Below are 16,865 nucleotides of genomic sequence, written 5' to 3' on the forward strand. Positions count from 1 at the left end.
TGCATCTCCCTACTCCTGTACACACTAGCATGGAGGGTGCATCTCCCTATTCCTGTACACACAAGCATGGAGGGTGCATCTCCCTACTCCTGTACACACAAACATGGAGGGTGCATCTCCCTGCTTCTGTACACACAAACATGGAGGGTGCATCTCCCTACTCCTGTACACACTAGCATGGAGGGTGCATCTCCCTATTCCTGTACACACAAGCATGGAGGGTGCATCTCCCTACTCCTGTACACACAAACATGGAGGGTGCATCTCCCTGCTTCTGTACACACAAACATGGAGGGTGCATCTCCCTACTCCTGTACACACTAGCATGGAGGGTGCATCTCCCTATTCCTGTACACACAAGCATGGAGGGTGCATCTCCCTACTCCTGTACACACAAACATGGAGGGTGCATCTCCCTGCTTCTGTACACACAAACATGGAGGGTGCATCTCCCTACTCCTGTACACACTAGCATGGAGGGTGCATCTCCCTATTCCTGTACACACAAACATGGAGGGTGCATCTCCCTGCTCCTGTACACACAAGCATGGAGGGTGCATCTCCCTATTCCTGTACACACAAACATGGAGGGTGCATCTCCCTACTCCTGTACACACAAACATGGAGGGTGCATCTCCCTGCTCCTGTACACACAAACATGGAGGGTGCATCTCCCTGCTCCTGTACACACAAACATGGAGGGTGCATCTCCCTACTCCTGTACACACTAGCATGGAGGGTGCATCTCCCTATTCCTGTACACACAAGCATGGAGGGTGCATCTCCCTACTCCTGTACACACAAACATGGAGGGTGCATCTCCCTGCTTCTGTACACACAAACATGGAGGGTGCATCTCCCTACTCCTGTACACACTAGCATGGAGGGTGCATCTCCCTATTCCTGTACACACAAGCATGGAGGGTGCATCTCCCTACTCCTGTACACACAAACATGGAGGGTGCATCTCCCTGCTTCTGTACACACAAACATGGAGGGTGCATCTCCCTACTCCTGTACACACTAGCATGGAGGGTGCATCTCCCTATTCCTGTACACACAAGCATGGAGGGTGCATCTCCCTACTCCTGTACACACAAGCATGGAGGGTGCATCTCCCTACTCCTGTACACACAAACATGGAGGGTGCATCTCCCTGCTTCTGTACACACAAACATGGAGGGTGCATCTCCCTACTCCTGTACACACTAGCATGGAGGGTGCATCTCCCTATTCCTGTACACACAAGCATGGAGGGTGCATCTCCCTACTCCTGTACACACAAACATGGAGGGTGCATCTCCCTGCTTCTGTACACACAAACATGGAGGGTGCATCTCCCTACTCCTGTACACACTAGCATGGAGGGTGCATCTCCCTATTCCTGTACACACAAACATGGAGGGTGCATCTCCCTGCTCCTGTACACACAAGCATGGAGGGTGCATCTCCCTATTCCTGTACACACAAACATGGAGGGTGCATCTCCCTACTCCTGTACACACAAACATGGAGGGTGCATCTCCCTGCTCCTGTACACACAAACATGGAGGGTGCATCTCCCTGCTCCTGTACACACAAACATGGAGGGTGCATCTCCCTACTCCTGTACACACTAGCATGGAGGGTGCATCTCCCTATTCCTGTACACACAAGCATGGAGGGTGCATCTCCCTACTCCTGTACACACAAACATGGAGGGTGCATCTCCCTGCTTCTGTACACACAAACATGGAGGGTGCATCTCCCTACTCCTGTACACACTAGCATGGAGGGTGCATCTCCCTATTCCTGTACACACAAGCATGGAGGGTGCATCTCCCTACTCCTGTACACACAAACATGGAGGGTGCATCTCCCTGCTTCTGTACACACAAACATGGAGGGTGCATCTCCCTACTCCTGTACACACAAGCATGGAGGGTGCATCTCCCTATTCCTGTACACACAAGCATGGAGGGTGCATCTCCCTATTCCTGTACACACAAGCATGGAGGGTGCATCTCCCTACTCCTGTACACACTAGCATGGAGGGTGCATCTCCCTATTCCTGTACACACAAGCATGGAGGGTGCATCTCCCTACTCCTGTACACACAAGCATGGAGGGTGCATCTCCCTGCTTCTGTACACACAAATATGGAGGGTGCATCTCCCTGCTCCTGTACACACAAGCGTGGAGGGTGCATCTTCCTATTCCTGTACACACAAACATGGAGGGTGCATCTTCCTATTCCTGTACACACAAGCATGGAGGGTGCATCTCCCTATTCCTGTACACACAAGCATGGAGGGTGCATCTCCCTATTCCTGTACACACAAGCATGGAGGGTGCATCTCCCTACTCCTGTACACACAAGCATGGAGGGTGCATCTCCCTGCTTCTGTACACACAAATATGGAGGGTGCATCTCCCTGCTCCTGTACACACAAGCGTGGAGGGTGCATCTTCCTATTCCTGTACACACAAACATGGAGGGTGCATCTCCCTACTCCTGTACACACAAGCATGGAGGGTGCATCTTCCTATTCCTGTACACACAAGCATGGAGGGTGCATCTCCCTATTCCTGTACACACTAGCATGGAGGGTGCATCTCCCTGCTCCTGTACACACAAGCATGGAGGGTGCATCTCCCTGCTTCTGTACACACAAACATGGAGGGTGCATCTCCCTATTCCTGTACACACAAGCATGGAGGGTGCATCTCCCTGCTTCTGTACACACAAATATGGAGGGTGCATCTCCCTGCTCCTGTACACACAAATATGGAGGGTGCATCTCCCTGCTCCTGTACACACAAGCGTGGAGGGTGCATCTTCCTATTCCTGTACACACAAACATGGAGGGTGCATCTCCCTACTCCTGTACACACAAGCATGGAGGGTGCATCTTCCTATTCCTGTACACACAAGCATGGAGGGTGCATCTCCCTATTCCTGTACACACTAGCATGGAGGGTGCATCTCCCTGCTCCTGTACACACAAGCATGGAGGGTGCATCTCCCTGCTTCTGTACACACAAACATGGAGGGTGCATCTCCCTATTCCTGTACACACAAGCATGGAGGGTGCATCTCCCTACTCCTGTACACACAGGCGTGGAGGGTGCATCTCCCTGCTCCTGTACACACAAGCGTGGAGGGTGCATCTTCCTATTCCTGTACACACAAACATGGAGGGTGCATCTCCCTATTCCTGTACACACAAGCATGGAGGGTGCATCTCCCTATTCCTGTACACACACACATGGAGGGTGCATCTCCCTGCTCCTGTACACACAAGCATGGAGGGTGCATCTCCCTGCTCCTGTACACACAAACATGGAGGGTGCATCTCCCTACTCCTGTACACACAAGCATGGAGGGTGCATCTCCCTGTTCCTGTACACACAAGCATGGAGGGTGCATCTCCCTGTTCCTGTACACACAAATATGGAGGGTGCATCTCCCTACTCCTGTACACACAAACATGGAGGGTGCATCTCCCTACTCCTGTACACACTAGCATGGAGGGTGCATCTCCCTGCTCCTGTACACACTAGCATGGAGGGTGCATCTCCCTACTCCTGTACACACAAGCATGGAGGGTGCATCTCCCTATTCCTGTACACACTAGCATGGAGGGTGCATCTCCCTATTCCTGTACACACAAGCATGGAGGGTGCATCTCCCTGTTCCTGTACACACACACATGGAGGGTGCATCTCCCTGCTCCTGTACACACAAGCATGGAGGGTGCATCTCCCTATTCCTGTACACACAAGCATGGAGGGTGCATCTCCCTGTTCCTGTACACACAAGCATGGAGGGTGCATCTCCCTGTTCCTGTACACACAAATATGGAGGGTGCATCTCCCTACTCCTGTACACACAAACATGGAGGGTGCATCTCCCTGCTTCTGTACACACAAACATGGAGGGTGCATCTCCCTACTCCTGTACACACAAGCATGGAGGGTGCATCTCCCTATTCCTGTACACACACACATGGAGGGTGCATCTCCCTGCTCCTGTACACACAAGCATGGAGGGTGCATCTCCCTATTCCTGTACACACACACATGGAGGGTGCATCTCCCTGCTCCTGTACACACACACATGGAGGGTGCATCTCCCTATTCCTGTACACACTAGCATGGAGGGTGCATCTCCCTGCTCCTGTACACACAAACATGGAGGGTGCATCTCCCTGCTCCTGTACACACAAGCATGGAGGGTGCATCTCCCTGCTTCTGTACACACAAACATGGAGGGTGCATCTCCCTATTCCTGTACACACAAGCATGGAGGGTGCATCTCCCTATTCCTGTACACACAAATATGGAGGGTGCATCTCCCTGCTCCTGTACACACAAGCATGGAGGGTGCATCTCCCTACTCCTGTACACACAGGCGTGGAGGGTGCATCTCCCTGCTCCTGTACACACAAGCGTGGAGGGTGCATCTTCCTATTCCTGTACACACAAACATGGAGGGTGCATCTCCCTATTCCTGTACACACAAGCATGGAGGGTGCATCTCCCTATTCCTGTACACACACACATGGAGGGTGCATCTCCCTACTCCTGTACACACTAGCATGGAGGGTGCATCTCCCTGCTCCTGTACACACTAGCATGGAGGGTGCATCTCCCTACTCCTGTACACACAAGCATGGAGGGTGCATCTCCCTGCTCCTGTACACACAAGCATGGAGGGTGCATCTCCCTATTCCTGTACACACACACATGGAGGGTGCATCTCCCTGCTTCTGTACACACAAACATGGAGGGTGCATCTCCCTACTCCTGTACACACAAGCATGGAGGGTGCATCTCCCTGCTTCTGTACACACAAATATGGAGGGTGCATCTCCCTGCTTCTGTACACACAAATATGGAGGGTGCATCTCCCTACTCCTGTACACACAAGCATGGAGGGTGCATCTCCCTGCTCCTGTACACACAAGCATGGAGGGTGCATCTCCCTGCTCCTGTACACACACATGGAGGGTGCATCTCCCTATTCCTGTACACACACACATGGAGGGTGCATCTCCCTGCTTCTGTACACACAAACATGGAGGGTGCATCTCCCTACTCCTGTACACACAAGCATGGAGGGTGCATCTCCCTACTCCTGTACACACAAGCATGGAGGGTGCATCTCCCTGCTCCTGTACACACACATGGAGGGTGCATCTCCCTATTCCTGTACACACACACATGGAGGGTGCATCTCCCTGCTTCTGTACACACAAACATGGAGGGTGCATCTCCCTACTCCTGTACACACAAGCATGGAGGGTGCATCTCCCTGCTTCTGTACACACAAATATGGAGGGTGCATCTCCCTGCTTCTGTACACACAAATATGGAGGGTGCATCTCCCTACTCCTGTACACACAAGCATGGAGGGTGCATCTCCCTGCTCCTGTACACACAAACATGGAGGGTGCATCTCCCTGCTTCTGTACACACAAATATGGAGGGTGCATCTCCCTGCTCCTGTACACACAGGCGTGGAGGGTGCATCTCCCTATTCCTGTACACACAAACATGGAGGGTGCATCTCCCTGCTCCTGTACACACAAATATGGAGGGTGCATCTCCCTGCTTCTGTACACACAAATATGGAGGGTGCATCTCCCTACTCCTGTACACACAAGCATGGAGGGTGCATCTCCCTGCTCCTGTACACACAAACATGGAGGGTGCATCTCCCTATTCCTGTACACACTAGCATGGAGGGTGCATCTCCCTGCTCCTGTACACACAAGCATGGAGGGTGCATCTCCCTATTCCTGTACACACAAACATGGAGGGTGCATCTCCCTGCTCCTGTACACACACACATGGAGGGTGCATCTCCCTGCTCCTGTACACACAAACATGGAGGGTGCATCTCCCTGCTTCTGTACACACAAACATGGAGGGTGCATCTCCCTACTCCTGTACACACAAGCATGGAGGGTGCATCTCCCTGCTCCTGTACACACAAGCATGGAGGGTGCATCTCCCTATTCCTGTACACACACACATGGAGGGTGCATCTCCCTGCTTCTGTACACACAAACATGGAGGGTGCATCTCCCTACTCCTGTACACACAAGCATGGAGGGTGCATCTCCCTGCTTCTGTACACACAAATATGGAGGGTGCATCTCCCTGCTTCTGTACACACAAATATGGAGGGTGCATCTCCCTACTCCTGTACACACAAGCATGGAGGGTGCATCTCCCTGCTCCTGTACACACAAGCATGGAGGGTGCATCTCCCTGCTCCTGTACACACACATGGAGGGTGCATCTCCCTATTCCTGTACACACACACATGGAGGGTGCATCTCCCTGCTTCTGTACACACAAACATGGAGGGTGCATCTCCCTACTCCTGTACACACAAGCATGGAGGGTGCATCTCCCTACTCCTGTACACACAAGCATGGAGGGTGCATCTCCCTGCTCCTGTACACACACATGGAGGGTGCATCTCCCTATTCCTGTACACACACACATGGAGGGTGCATCTCCCTGCTTCTGTACACACAAACATGGAGGGTGCATCTCCCTACTCCTGTACACACAAGCATGGAGGGTGCATCTCCCTGCTTCTGTACACACAAATATGGAGGGTGCATCTCCCTGCTTCTGTACACACAAATATGGAGGGTGCATCTCCCTACTCCTGTACACACAAGCATGGAGGGTGCATCTCCCTGCTCCTGTACACACAAACATGGAGGGTGCATCTCCCTGCTTCTGTACACACAAATATGGAGGGTGCATCTCCCTGCTCCTGTACACACAGGCGTGGAGGGTGCATCTCCCTATTCCTGTACACACAAACATGGAGGGTGCATCTCCCTGCTCCTGTACACACAAATATGGAGGGTGCATCTCCCTGCTTCTGTACACACAAATATGGAGGGTGCATCTCCCTACTCCTGTACACACAAGCATGGAGGGTGCATCTCCCTGCTCCTGTACACACAAACATGGAGGGTGCATCTCCCTATTCCTGTACACACTAGCATGGAGGGTGCATCTCCCTGCTCCTGTACACACAAGCATGGAGGGTGCATCTCCCTATTCCTGTACACACAAACATGGAGGGTGCATCTCCCTGCTCCTGTACACACACACATGGAGGGTGCATCTCCCTGCTCCTGTACACACAAACATGGAGGGTGCATCTCCCTGCTTCTGTACACACAAACATGGAGGGTGCATCTCCCTGCTCCTGTACACACACACATGGAGGGTGCATCTCCCTATTCCTGTACACACAAACATGGAGGGTGCATCTCCCTGCTCCTGTACACACACACATGGAGGGTGCATCTCCCTATTCCTGTACACACAAGCATGGAGGGTGCATCTCCCTATTCCTGTACACACAAACATGGAGGGTGCATCTCCCTGCTTCTGTACACACAAACATGGAGGGTGCATCTCCCTGCTCCTGTACACACAAACATGGAGGGTGCATCTCCCTATTCCTGTACACACAAACATGGAGGGTGCATCTCCCTATTCCTGTACACACAAACATGGAGGGTGCATCTCCCTACTCCTGTACACACAAACATGGAGGGTGCATCTCCCTACTCCTGTACACACAAACATGGAGGGTGCATCTCCCTATTCCTGTACACACATGCGTGGAGGGTGCATCTCCCTGCTCCTGTACACACAAACATGGAGGGTGCATCTCCCTATTCCTGTACACACAAACATGGAGGGTGCATCTCCCTGCTCCTGTACACACACACATGGAGGGTGCATCTCCCTATTCCTGTACACACACACATGGAGGGTGCATCTCCCTGCTCCTGTACACACACACATGGAGGGTGCATCTCCCTATTCCTGTACACACAAGCATGGAGGGTGCATCTCCCTATTCCTGTACACACAAGCATGGAGGGTGCATCTCCCTATTCCTGTACACACAAACATGGAGGGTGCATCTCCCTGCTCCTGTACACACAAGCATGGAGGGTGCATCTCCCTATTCCTGTACACACAAACATGGAGGGTGCATCTCCCTGCTCCTGTACACACAAACATGGAGGGTGCATCTCCCTACTCCTGTACACACAAGCATGGAGGGTGCATCTCCCTATTCCTGTACACACAAACATGGAGGGTGCATCTCCCTATTCCTGTACACACAAACATGGAGGGTGCATCTCCCTATTCCTGTACACACAAACATGGAGGGTGCATCTCCCTATTCCTGTACACACAAACATGGAGGGTGCATCTCCCTGCTTCTGTACACACAAACATGGAGGGTGCATCTCCCTATTCCTGTACACACAAGCATGGAGGGTGCATCTCCCTATTCCTGTACACACAAACATGGAGGGTGCATCTCCCTATTCCTGTACACACAAACATGGAGGGTGCATCTCCCTGCTTCTGTACACACAAACATGGAGGGTGCATCTCCCTATTCCTGTACACACAAATATGGAGGGTGCATCTCCCTACTCCTGTACACACATGGAGGGTGTAACTCCCTGCTACTGTACACTCAACCATGGAGGGTGCATCTCCCTGCTACTGTATACAGGCATGGAGGATGTATCTCCCTGCTCCTGTACACGGGCATGGAGTGTGCATCCAGGGGTGTATCAAGGGGTCTGGGCGCCCCCCCTTAGATGTGTGTCAAAAAGGGATGTGATCTCATGAGGAAGGGGCGTGACCACACAATAGCACCCCTTATTCATATTGCAGCACACAGCAGTGTCTCTTATTTACATTACAGCACACAGTAGTACTCCTTATAAATGGTACGCCACACACTAGAGCCCTTAATTCACATTACACAGTAGTACCCCTCCCCTTATACCTACCCAGTAGTAGTGCCCTTTCACATTATGCTCACACAGTAGTAGTGCCCCTTACACATTATGTCCACAGTAGTAGTGCCACTTCCGCATTATGCCCTGGGCATAATTATTATAATAAACACACTTGCACTGTGCAAGTATATTTATCATAATCAACTTTTTTTTGTAGACGATTAAAAAACAAAAGTTCAAATGCATCAATGCACATGGGCAGCAGCAGGCAAACTACGATCATTTGTATTAAAAATATGGTGTTATTGTTTATTGTGAACAATTATTGCCACATTGGCAGCAATCAAGTATCACATACTGTATCATGCTCTATATAAGCAGTCTGCAGTATGCACATAGGGAGAGAGTCAGCATATAGTGCATGGTGTTGCGTGGCCGCCTTATTCACAGGATTTGCAGCAATATATAATATTACATGACATTAACCCTTCTATGGCTATTATACATGTAACGGCTGGAGCAGGCTGTAGTAACATAGCTCATGTCCAGCTTTACAAGGCCATAAACATACCATTATTCTTGTGAGGTGGCTAATAGAGCAGGCTGCAGAGAGGGGATGGCAGGGACCGCTTCCTGGACAGGGAATTGGTCAGCCGTCACTCGTGGGCCCGCTCCCCTGATTGAACGGTGAGTGGAAGCAAGGTGTGTGGCTTGCAGCTGGGGGAAGAGCGAGGCATAGATAACGGGGTCCGCGGGACTCCCTGGACAGAACTGCTATGTGATTCTACCTTCTGGCCACGGGTAGCACCGCCGAGTGGTGCCCCCACCTTGGCCGGCGCCCCTGGCGAGTGCCATCCTGGCCAATAACCCCTGGGTGCATCTCCCTACTACACACACAAGCACGGAGGGTGCTTCTTACTCCTATAAACAAGCATGGAGGGTGCTTCTTACTCCTATACACAAGCATGGAGGGTGCTTCTTACTCCTATACACAAGCATGGAGGGTACACAAGCATTGAGGGTGCTTCTTACTCCTATACACAAGCATGGAGGGTGCCTCTTACTCCCATACACAAGCATGGAGGGTGCGTCTTACTCCCATACACAAGCATGGAGGGTGCGTCTTACTCCCATACACAAGCATGGAGGGTGCTTCTTACTCCCATACACAAGCATGGCGGGTGCTTCTTACTCCTATACACAAGCATGGAGGGTGCTTCTTACTCCTATACACAAGCATGGAGGGTGCCTCTTACTCCCATACACAAGCATGGAGGGTGCGTCTTACTCCCATACACAAGCATGGAGTGTGCATCTTACTCCCATACACAAGCATGGAGTGTGCGTCTTACTCCCATACACAAGCATGGAGGGTGCTTCTTACTCCCATACACAAGCATGGAGGGTGCTTCTTACTCCTATACACAAAAGCATGGAGGGTGCCTCCCCAGTGTGCAGAAGACAGCATTGTGCCAGCCACATCAAACTTTCTCCATCAGGTTTACACAGAGCGTGTCATGCACTACTGAGACTAATAGTGCATTTACCTAGACTGACTTCTGTTACTGCATTCTGGTTGTCCTGCTGTAGTGTGCAGTCTAGTTTCTCTATCGTCCTTGTGGATGCTGGGGTTCCTGAAAGGACCATGGGGAATAGCGGCTCCGCAGGAGACAGGGCACAAAAAGTAAAGCTTTCCGATCAGGTGGTGTGCACTGGCTCCTCCCCCCATGACCCTCCTCCAGACTCCAGTTAGATTTTTGTGCCCGGCCGAGAAGGGTGCAATCTAGGTGGCTCTCCTAAAGAGCTGCTTAGAGAAAGTTTAGCTTAGGTTTTTTATTTTACAGTGAGTCCTGCTGGCAACAGGATCACTGCAACGAGGGACTTAGGGGAGAAGGAGTGAACTCACCTGCGTGCAGGATGGATTGGCTTCTTGGCTACTGGACATCAGCTCCAGAGGGACGATCACAGGTACAGCCTGGATGGTCACCGGAGCCGCGCCGCCGGCCCCCTTGCAGATGCTGAAGTAAGAAGAGGTCCAGAATCGGCGGCTGAAGACTCCTGCAGTCTTCTAAAGGTAGCGCACAGCACTGCAGCTGTGCGCCATTTTCCTCTCAGCACACTTCACACGGCAGTCACTGAGGGTGCAGGGCGCTGGGAGGGGGGCGCCCTGGGAGGCAAATGAAAACCTTTTTTGGCGAAAAATACCTCACATATAGCCCCCAGAGGCTATATGGAGATATTTAACCCCTGCCAAGATTCACTAAATAGCGGGAGACGAGCCCGCCGAAAAAGGGGCGGGGCCTATCTCCTCAGCACACAGCGCCATTTTCTCTCACAGAAAGCCTGGAGAGAAGGCTCCCAGGCTCTCCCCTGCACTGCACTACAGAAACAGGGTTAAAACAGAGAGGGGGGGCACTGATTTTGGCGATATTGAGATATATATAAAGATGCTATAAGGGAAAACACTTATATAAGGTTGTCCCTATATAATTATAGCGTTTTGGTGTGTGCTGGCAAACTCTCCCTCTGTCTCCCCAAAGGGCTAGTGTGGGTCCTGTCCTCTGTCAGAGCATTCCCGGTGTGTGTGCTGTGTGTCGGTACGTGTGTGTCGACATGTATGAGGACGATGTTGGTGAGGAGGCGGAGAAATTGCCTGTAATGGTGATGTCACTCTCTAGGGAGTCGACACCGGAATGGATGGCTTATTTAGGGAATTACGTGAGAATGTCAACACGCTGCAAGGTCGGTTGACGACGTGAGACGGCCGACAAACTATTAGTACCGGTCCAGGCGTCTCAGAAACACCGTCAGGGGCGTTAAAAACGCCCATTTACCTCAGTCGGTCGACACAGACACGGACACTGAATCCAGTGTCGACGGTGAATAAACAAACGTATTTCTCATTAGGGCCACACGTTAAGGGCAATGAAGGAGGTGTTGCATATTTCTGATACTACAAGTACCACAAAAAAGGGTATTATGTGGGAGTGAAAAAACTACCTGTAGTTTTTCCTGAATCAGATAAAATTAAATGAAGTGTGTGATGATGCGTGGGGTTACCCCGATAGCAAATATTGGCGTTATACCCTTTCCCGCCAGAAATTAGCGGGCGCGTTGGGAAACACCCCTTAGGGTGATAAGGCGCTCACACGCTTATCAAGTGGCGTTACCGTCTCCAGATACGGCCGCCCTCAAGGAGCCAGCTGATAGGAAGCTGGAAAGATATCCTAAAAAGTATATACACACATACGGTGGTTATACTGCGACCAGCGATCGCCATCAGCCTGGAGATGCAGTGCTGGGTTGGCTTGGTCGGATTCCCTGACTGAAAATATTTTATTCATATAGAGCATTTAATAGGATGCATTCTATATATATGTACGTGAGATGCACAGAGGGATATTTGCTCTCTGGCATCAAGATAAGTACGTTGTCCATATCACCCAGAAGATGTCATGGACACGACAGTGGTCAGGTGATACAGATCCCATACGGCACATGGAAGTATTGCCGTATAAAGGGAAGGAGTTAGTTGGGGTCGGTCCATCGGACCTGGGGACCACGGCAACAGCTGGGAAATCCAACCTTTTTACCCCAAGTTACATCTCAGCTGAAAAAGACACCGTCTTTTCAGCCTCAATCCTTCCTTTCCCATGAGGGCATGCAGGCAAAAGGCCAGTCATATCTGCCCAGACATAGAGGTAAGGGAAGTAGACTGCAGCAGGCAGCCCCTTCCCAGGAAAAGAAGCCCTCCACCGCGTCTGCCAAGTCCTCAGCATGACGCTGGGGCCGTGCAAGCGGACTCAAGGTGGGGGGGTAGTCTCAAGAGTCTCAGCGCGCAGTGGGATCACTCGCAGGTTGACCCCTAGATAGTACAAGTATTATCCCAGGGGTACAGATTGGAGAGTTGAGACATCTTCTCCTCGCAGGTTTCTGAAGTCTGCTTTACCAACGGCTCCCTCCGACAGGGAGGCAGCATTGGAAACAATTCACAAGCTGTATATCCAGCAGGTGATAATCAAAGTACCCCTCCTACAACAAGGAAAAGGGTATTATTTTTCCACACTATATTGTGGTACTGAAGCCAGACGGCTTGGTGAGACATAGTCTAAACTGAAATCTTTGAACACTTACATAAAAGGTTCAAATCGAGATGGAGTCACTCAGAGCAGTGATAGCGAACCGGAAAAAAGGGGACTATATGGTGTCCCTGGACATCAAGGATTACCTCCATGTCCAAATTTGCCCTTCTCAACAAGGGTACCTCTGGTTCGTGGTACAGAACTGTCAATATCAGTTTCAGACGATGCCGTTTGAATTATCCACGGCACCCCGGGCCTTTTACCAAGGTAATGGCCGAAAAGATGTTTCTTCAAAGAAAAAAGGCATCTAAATTATCCCTTACTTGGACGATATCCTGAAAAGGGCAAGTTCCAGAGAACAGTTGGAGGTCGGAAGAGCACTATCTAAAGTAGTTCTACGACAGCACGACTGGATTCTAAATATTCCAAGAATCACAGCTGTTTTCCGACGATACGTCTGCTGTTCCTAGGAATGATTCTGGGCATAGTCCAGAAAAAGGTGTTCCTCCGGGAGGAAAAAGCCAAGGAGTTATTCGACCTAGTCAGAAACCTCCTAAAACCAGGCCAAGTATCAGTGCATCAATGCACAGGAGTCCTGGGAAAAATGGTGGCTTCTTACGAAGCGATTCCATTCGGCAGATCTCAGGGGATTTGCTGGACGAATGGTCCGGATCGCATTTTCAGATGCATCAGCGGATAATCCTGTCTCCAAGGACAAGGGTGTCTATTCTGTGGGGGCTGCAGAGTGCTCATCTTTTAGAGGGCAGCACACTCAGCATTCAGGACTGTGTTCTGGGGACCACGGATACCAGCCTGAGAGGCTGGGGAGTAGTCACACAGGGAAAAAATTTCCAAGGAAGTGTGGTCAAGTCTGGAGACTTCTCTCCACATGAATATACTGGAGCTAAGGGCAATTTACAATGCTCTGAGCCTAGGAAGACTCCTGCTTCAAAGTCAACCGGTGCTGATCCAGTAGGACATCATCATGGCGGTCGCCCACGTTATCAGACGGGGCGACACAAGAAGCAGGAGGGCAATGACAGCAAGGATTCTTCGCTGGGCGGAAAATCATGTGATAACACTGTCAGCAGTGTTCATTCCGGGAGTGGGCAACTGGGAAGATTTCCTCAGCATAAATGAATTCCACCCGGAAAAGTGGAAACTTAATCTGGAAGTTTCCACATGATTGTAAACCGTTGGGAAAGACCAAAGGTGGTTATGATGGCGTCCCACCTGAAGCGCCAGGTCAAGAGACACTCAGGCAATAGCTGGGACGCTCTGGTAACACCGTCGGTGTACCAGTCGGTGTATGTGTTCCATCCTCTGCTTTTCATACCCAATGTATTGAAAATGATAGGAAGGAGAGGAGTAAGAACTATACTCGTGGCTCCGGTTTGGCCAAGAAGGACTTGGTTCCCGGAACTTCAAGAGATACTAAGAAGGGTCTTGATTCGGCAAGAACCGTGTCTGTTCCGGGACTTACCGCAGCTGCGTTGACGCCAAGGCGGGTGAACGCCGGATCCTAAGGGAAAGAGGCATTCCGGAAGAGGTCATCCCTACCCTGGTCAGAGCCAGGAAGGAGGTGACCGCACAACATTATCACCACTTAGGTGAAAATATGTGCCAGGGTGTGAGTCCAGGAAGGCTCCACGGAAGAATTTCAACTAGGTTAATTTCTACAATTCCTGCAAACAGGAGTGTCTATGGGTCTCAAATTGGGTCCATTAAGGTTCAAATTTCGGCCTGTTGATTTTCTTCCAGAAAGAAATTGGCTTCAGTTCCTGAAGTCCAGAAGTTGTTAAGGGAGTACTGCATATACAGCCCCTTTGATGTCTCCAGTGGCACTGGGCGATCTCAACGTAGTTTTGGGATTCCTAAAAAATCACATTGGTTTAAACAACTCAAATCTGTGGATTTGATATATCTCACATGGAAAATGACCATGCTGTTGGTCCTGGCCTCGGCCAGGCGAGTGTCAGAATTGGCGGCTTTATCTCACAAAGCCATATCTGATTGTCCATTCGGACAGAACAAAGCTGCGGACTCGTCCCCAGTTTCTCCTTAAGGTGGTGTCAGCGTTTCACCTGAACCAGCTTATTGTGGTACCTGCGGCTACTAGGGACTTGGAGGACTCCAAGTTGCTGGATGTTATCAGGGCCCTGAAAATATAGTTTCCAGGTTGGCTGGAGTCAGGAAATCTGACTTGCTGTTTATCCTGTATGCACCCAACAATGCTGGGTGCTTCTGCTTCTAAGCAGTCGATTGCTCGTGGGATTGGTAGCACAATTCAACTTGCACATTCTGTGGCAGGCCTGCCACAGTCTAAATCTGTTAAGGCCCATTCCACAAGGAAGGTGGGCTCATCTTGGGCGGCTGCCCGAGGGGTCTCGGCATTACAACTTTGCCGAGCAGCTACGTGGTCGGGGGAGAACACGTTTGTAAAATTCTACAAATTTGATACCCTGGCAAAAGAGGACCTGGAGTTCTCTCATTCGGTGCTGCAGAGTCATCCGCACTCTCCCGCCCGTTTGGGAGCTTTGGTATAATCCCCATGGTCCTTTCAGGAACCCCAGCATCCACAAGGACGATAGAGAAAATAAGAATTTACTTACCGATAATTCTATTTCTCGGAGTCCGTAGTGGATGCTGGGCGCCCATCCCAAGTGCGGATTATCTGCAATACTTGTACATAGTTATTGCTAACTAAATCGGGTTATTGTTGTTGTGAGCCATCTTTTCAGAGGCTCCGCTGTTATCATACTGTTAACTGGGTTCAGATCACAGGTTGTACAGTGTGATTGGTGTGGCTGGTATGAGTCTTACCCGGGATTCAAAATTCCTCCCTTATTGTGTACGCTCGTCCGGGCACAGTACCTAACTGGAGTCTGGAGGAGGGTCATGGGGGGAGGAGCCAGTGCACACCACCTGATCGGAAAGCTTTACTTTTTGTGCCCTGTCTCCTGCGGAGCCGCTATTCCCCATGGTCCTTTCAGGAACCCCAGCATCCACTACGGACTCCGAGAAATAGAATTATCGGTAAGTAAATTCTTATTTTCTCTGCAGATAATACAAGCACTAAGTACAATGTTAGGAATTGTATGATCTATAACAAAATACACTACATAATACAGTTTTCCATATACTTCCATTTTGTCATACCCTATTAGATGTACAGAAGAGCTGTTTATTTTGCCCTTATACTAAATTCTGAGAGCATATCTCTTTTCTGTTTTGTAAATGTGTTTAGGTGTCCAGGTTACTGCAGACGGATGTAGAGCAGGAGCAGCAGATGAGAGCTGATATCCAAATTATGAGACAAGAACTCTCAAATATCAGTATGATGGATGAGTTTGCCAGATATGCCAGATTGGAACGTAAAATCAACAAGATGACTGACAAACTTAAAACCCATGGTAATAATTTTTTTTTCAAATGTATCAATATTATATTTTCTGCAGTGGGGTACACTGTGTTCCACAGGGAATACATTGGGGTGTAGAGATGGCTCTGGATCCAGGCACCAACAGGTTAAAGCTTTAGCTGTCCCAGGATGCATTGGGGCCTCCTCTATAACCCCGCCTCCAGGCACTGTGAGCTCAGTTTCAAGTTGGTGCCTGCATGAGCGGGTCACTTAACAGGGGGGCTGCACTGGGCAACCCTGAAAAAGCTTTTAGAAGACTTCAAGGGCCGCAGAACTTTATATGTCAGGGTGACATTCTGTACCGCTGCTGCGTCACCACCCCAGCAGCGCTGCATACTTCTGCTGGCTCTGTTCCCGGGTACTTGCGGCGGGGGCACTCCGGCATTGGGCACACGGTCGCAGCGCTCTCCTGGTTTGCGTGGCTGCTACAGATGGTAGAAGGTAAGAGGGGCCTCCATGCGCGACCCGCCATTAAATCGCGTTCCGATCACAGTCTAGGGAGACGGACTGCGACACTGGCGTGGACACTGTGACCGAGCAGGGACCCCACTATATCCACCAGGGCATAGG

General features: G+C 50.7%; 1 protein-coding gene across 1 annotated transcript in view; it reads left to right on the top strand.

Moving 5' to 3' along the window:
- GET1 (guided entry of tail-anchored proteins factor 1) overlaps positions 1-16,865 on the top strand; it is a 339,667-nt gene that overhangs the window by 6,488 nt on the left and 316,314 nt on the right. The window contains exon 2 of the mRNA XM_063956589.1: positions 16,122-16,287. Within this exon, the coding sequence (XP_063812659.1) occupies positions 16,122-16,287 (166 nt within the window). The remainder of the gene's footprint in view (positions 1-16,121; positions 16,288-16,865) is intronic.

Source organism: Pseudophryne corroboree, chromosome 2 (assembly GCF_028390025.1).
Source record: "Pseudophryne corroboree isolate aPseCor3 chromosome 2, aPseCor3.hap2, whole genome shotgun sequence".
Classification (NCBI taxonomy): Eukaryota; Metazoa; Chordata; class Amphibia; order Anura; family Myobatrachidae; genus Pseudophryne; species Pseudophryne corroboree.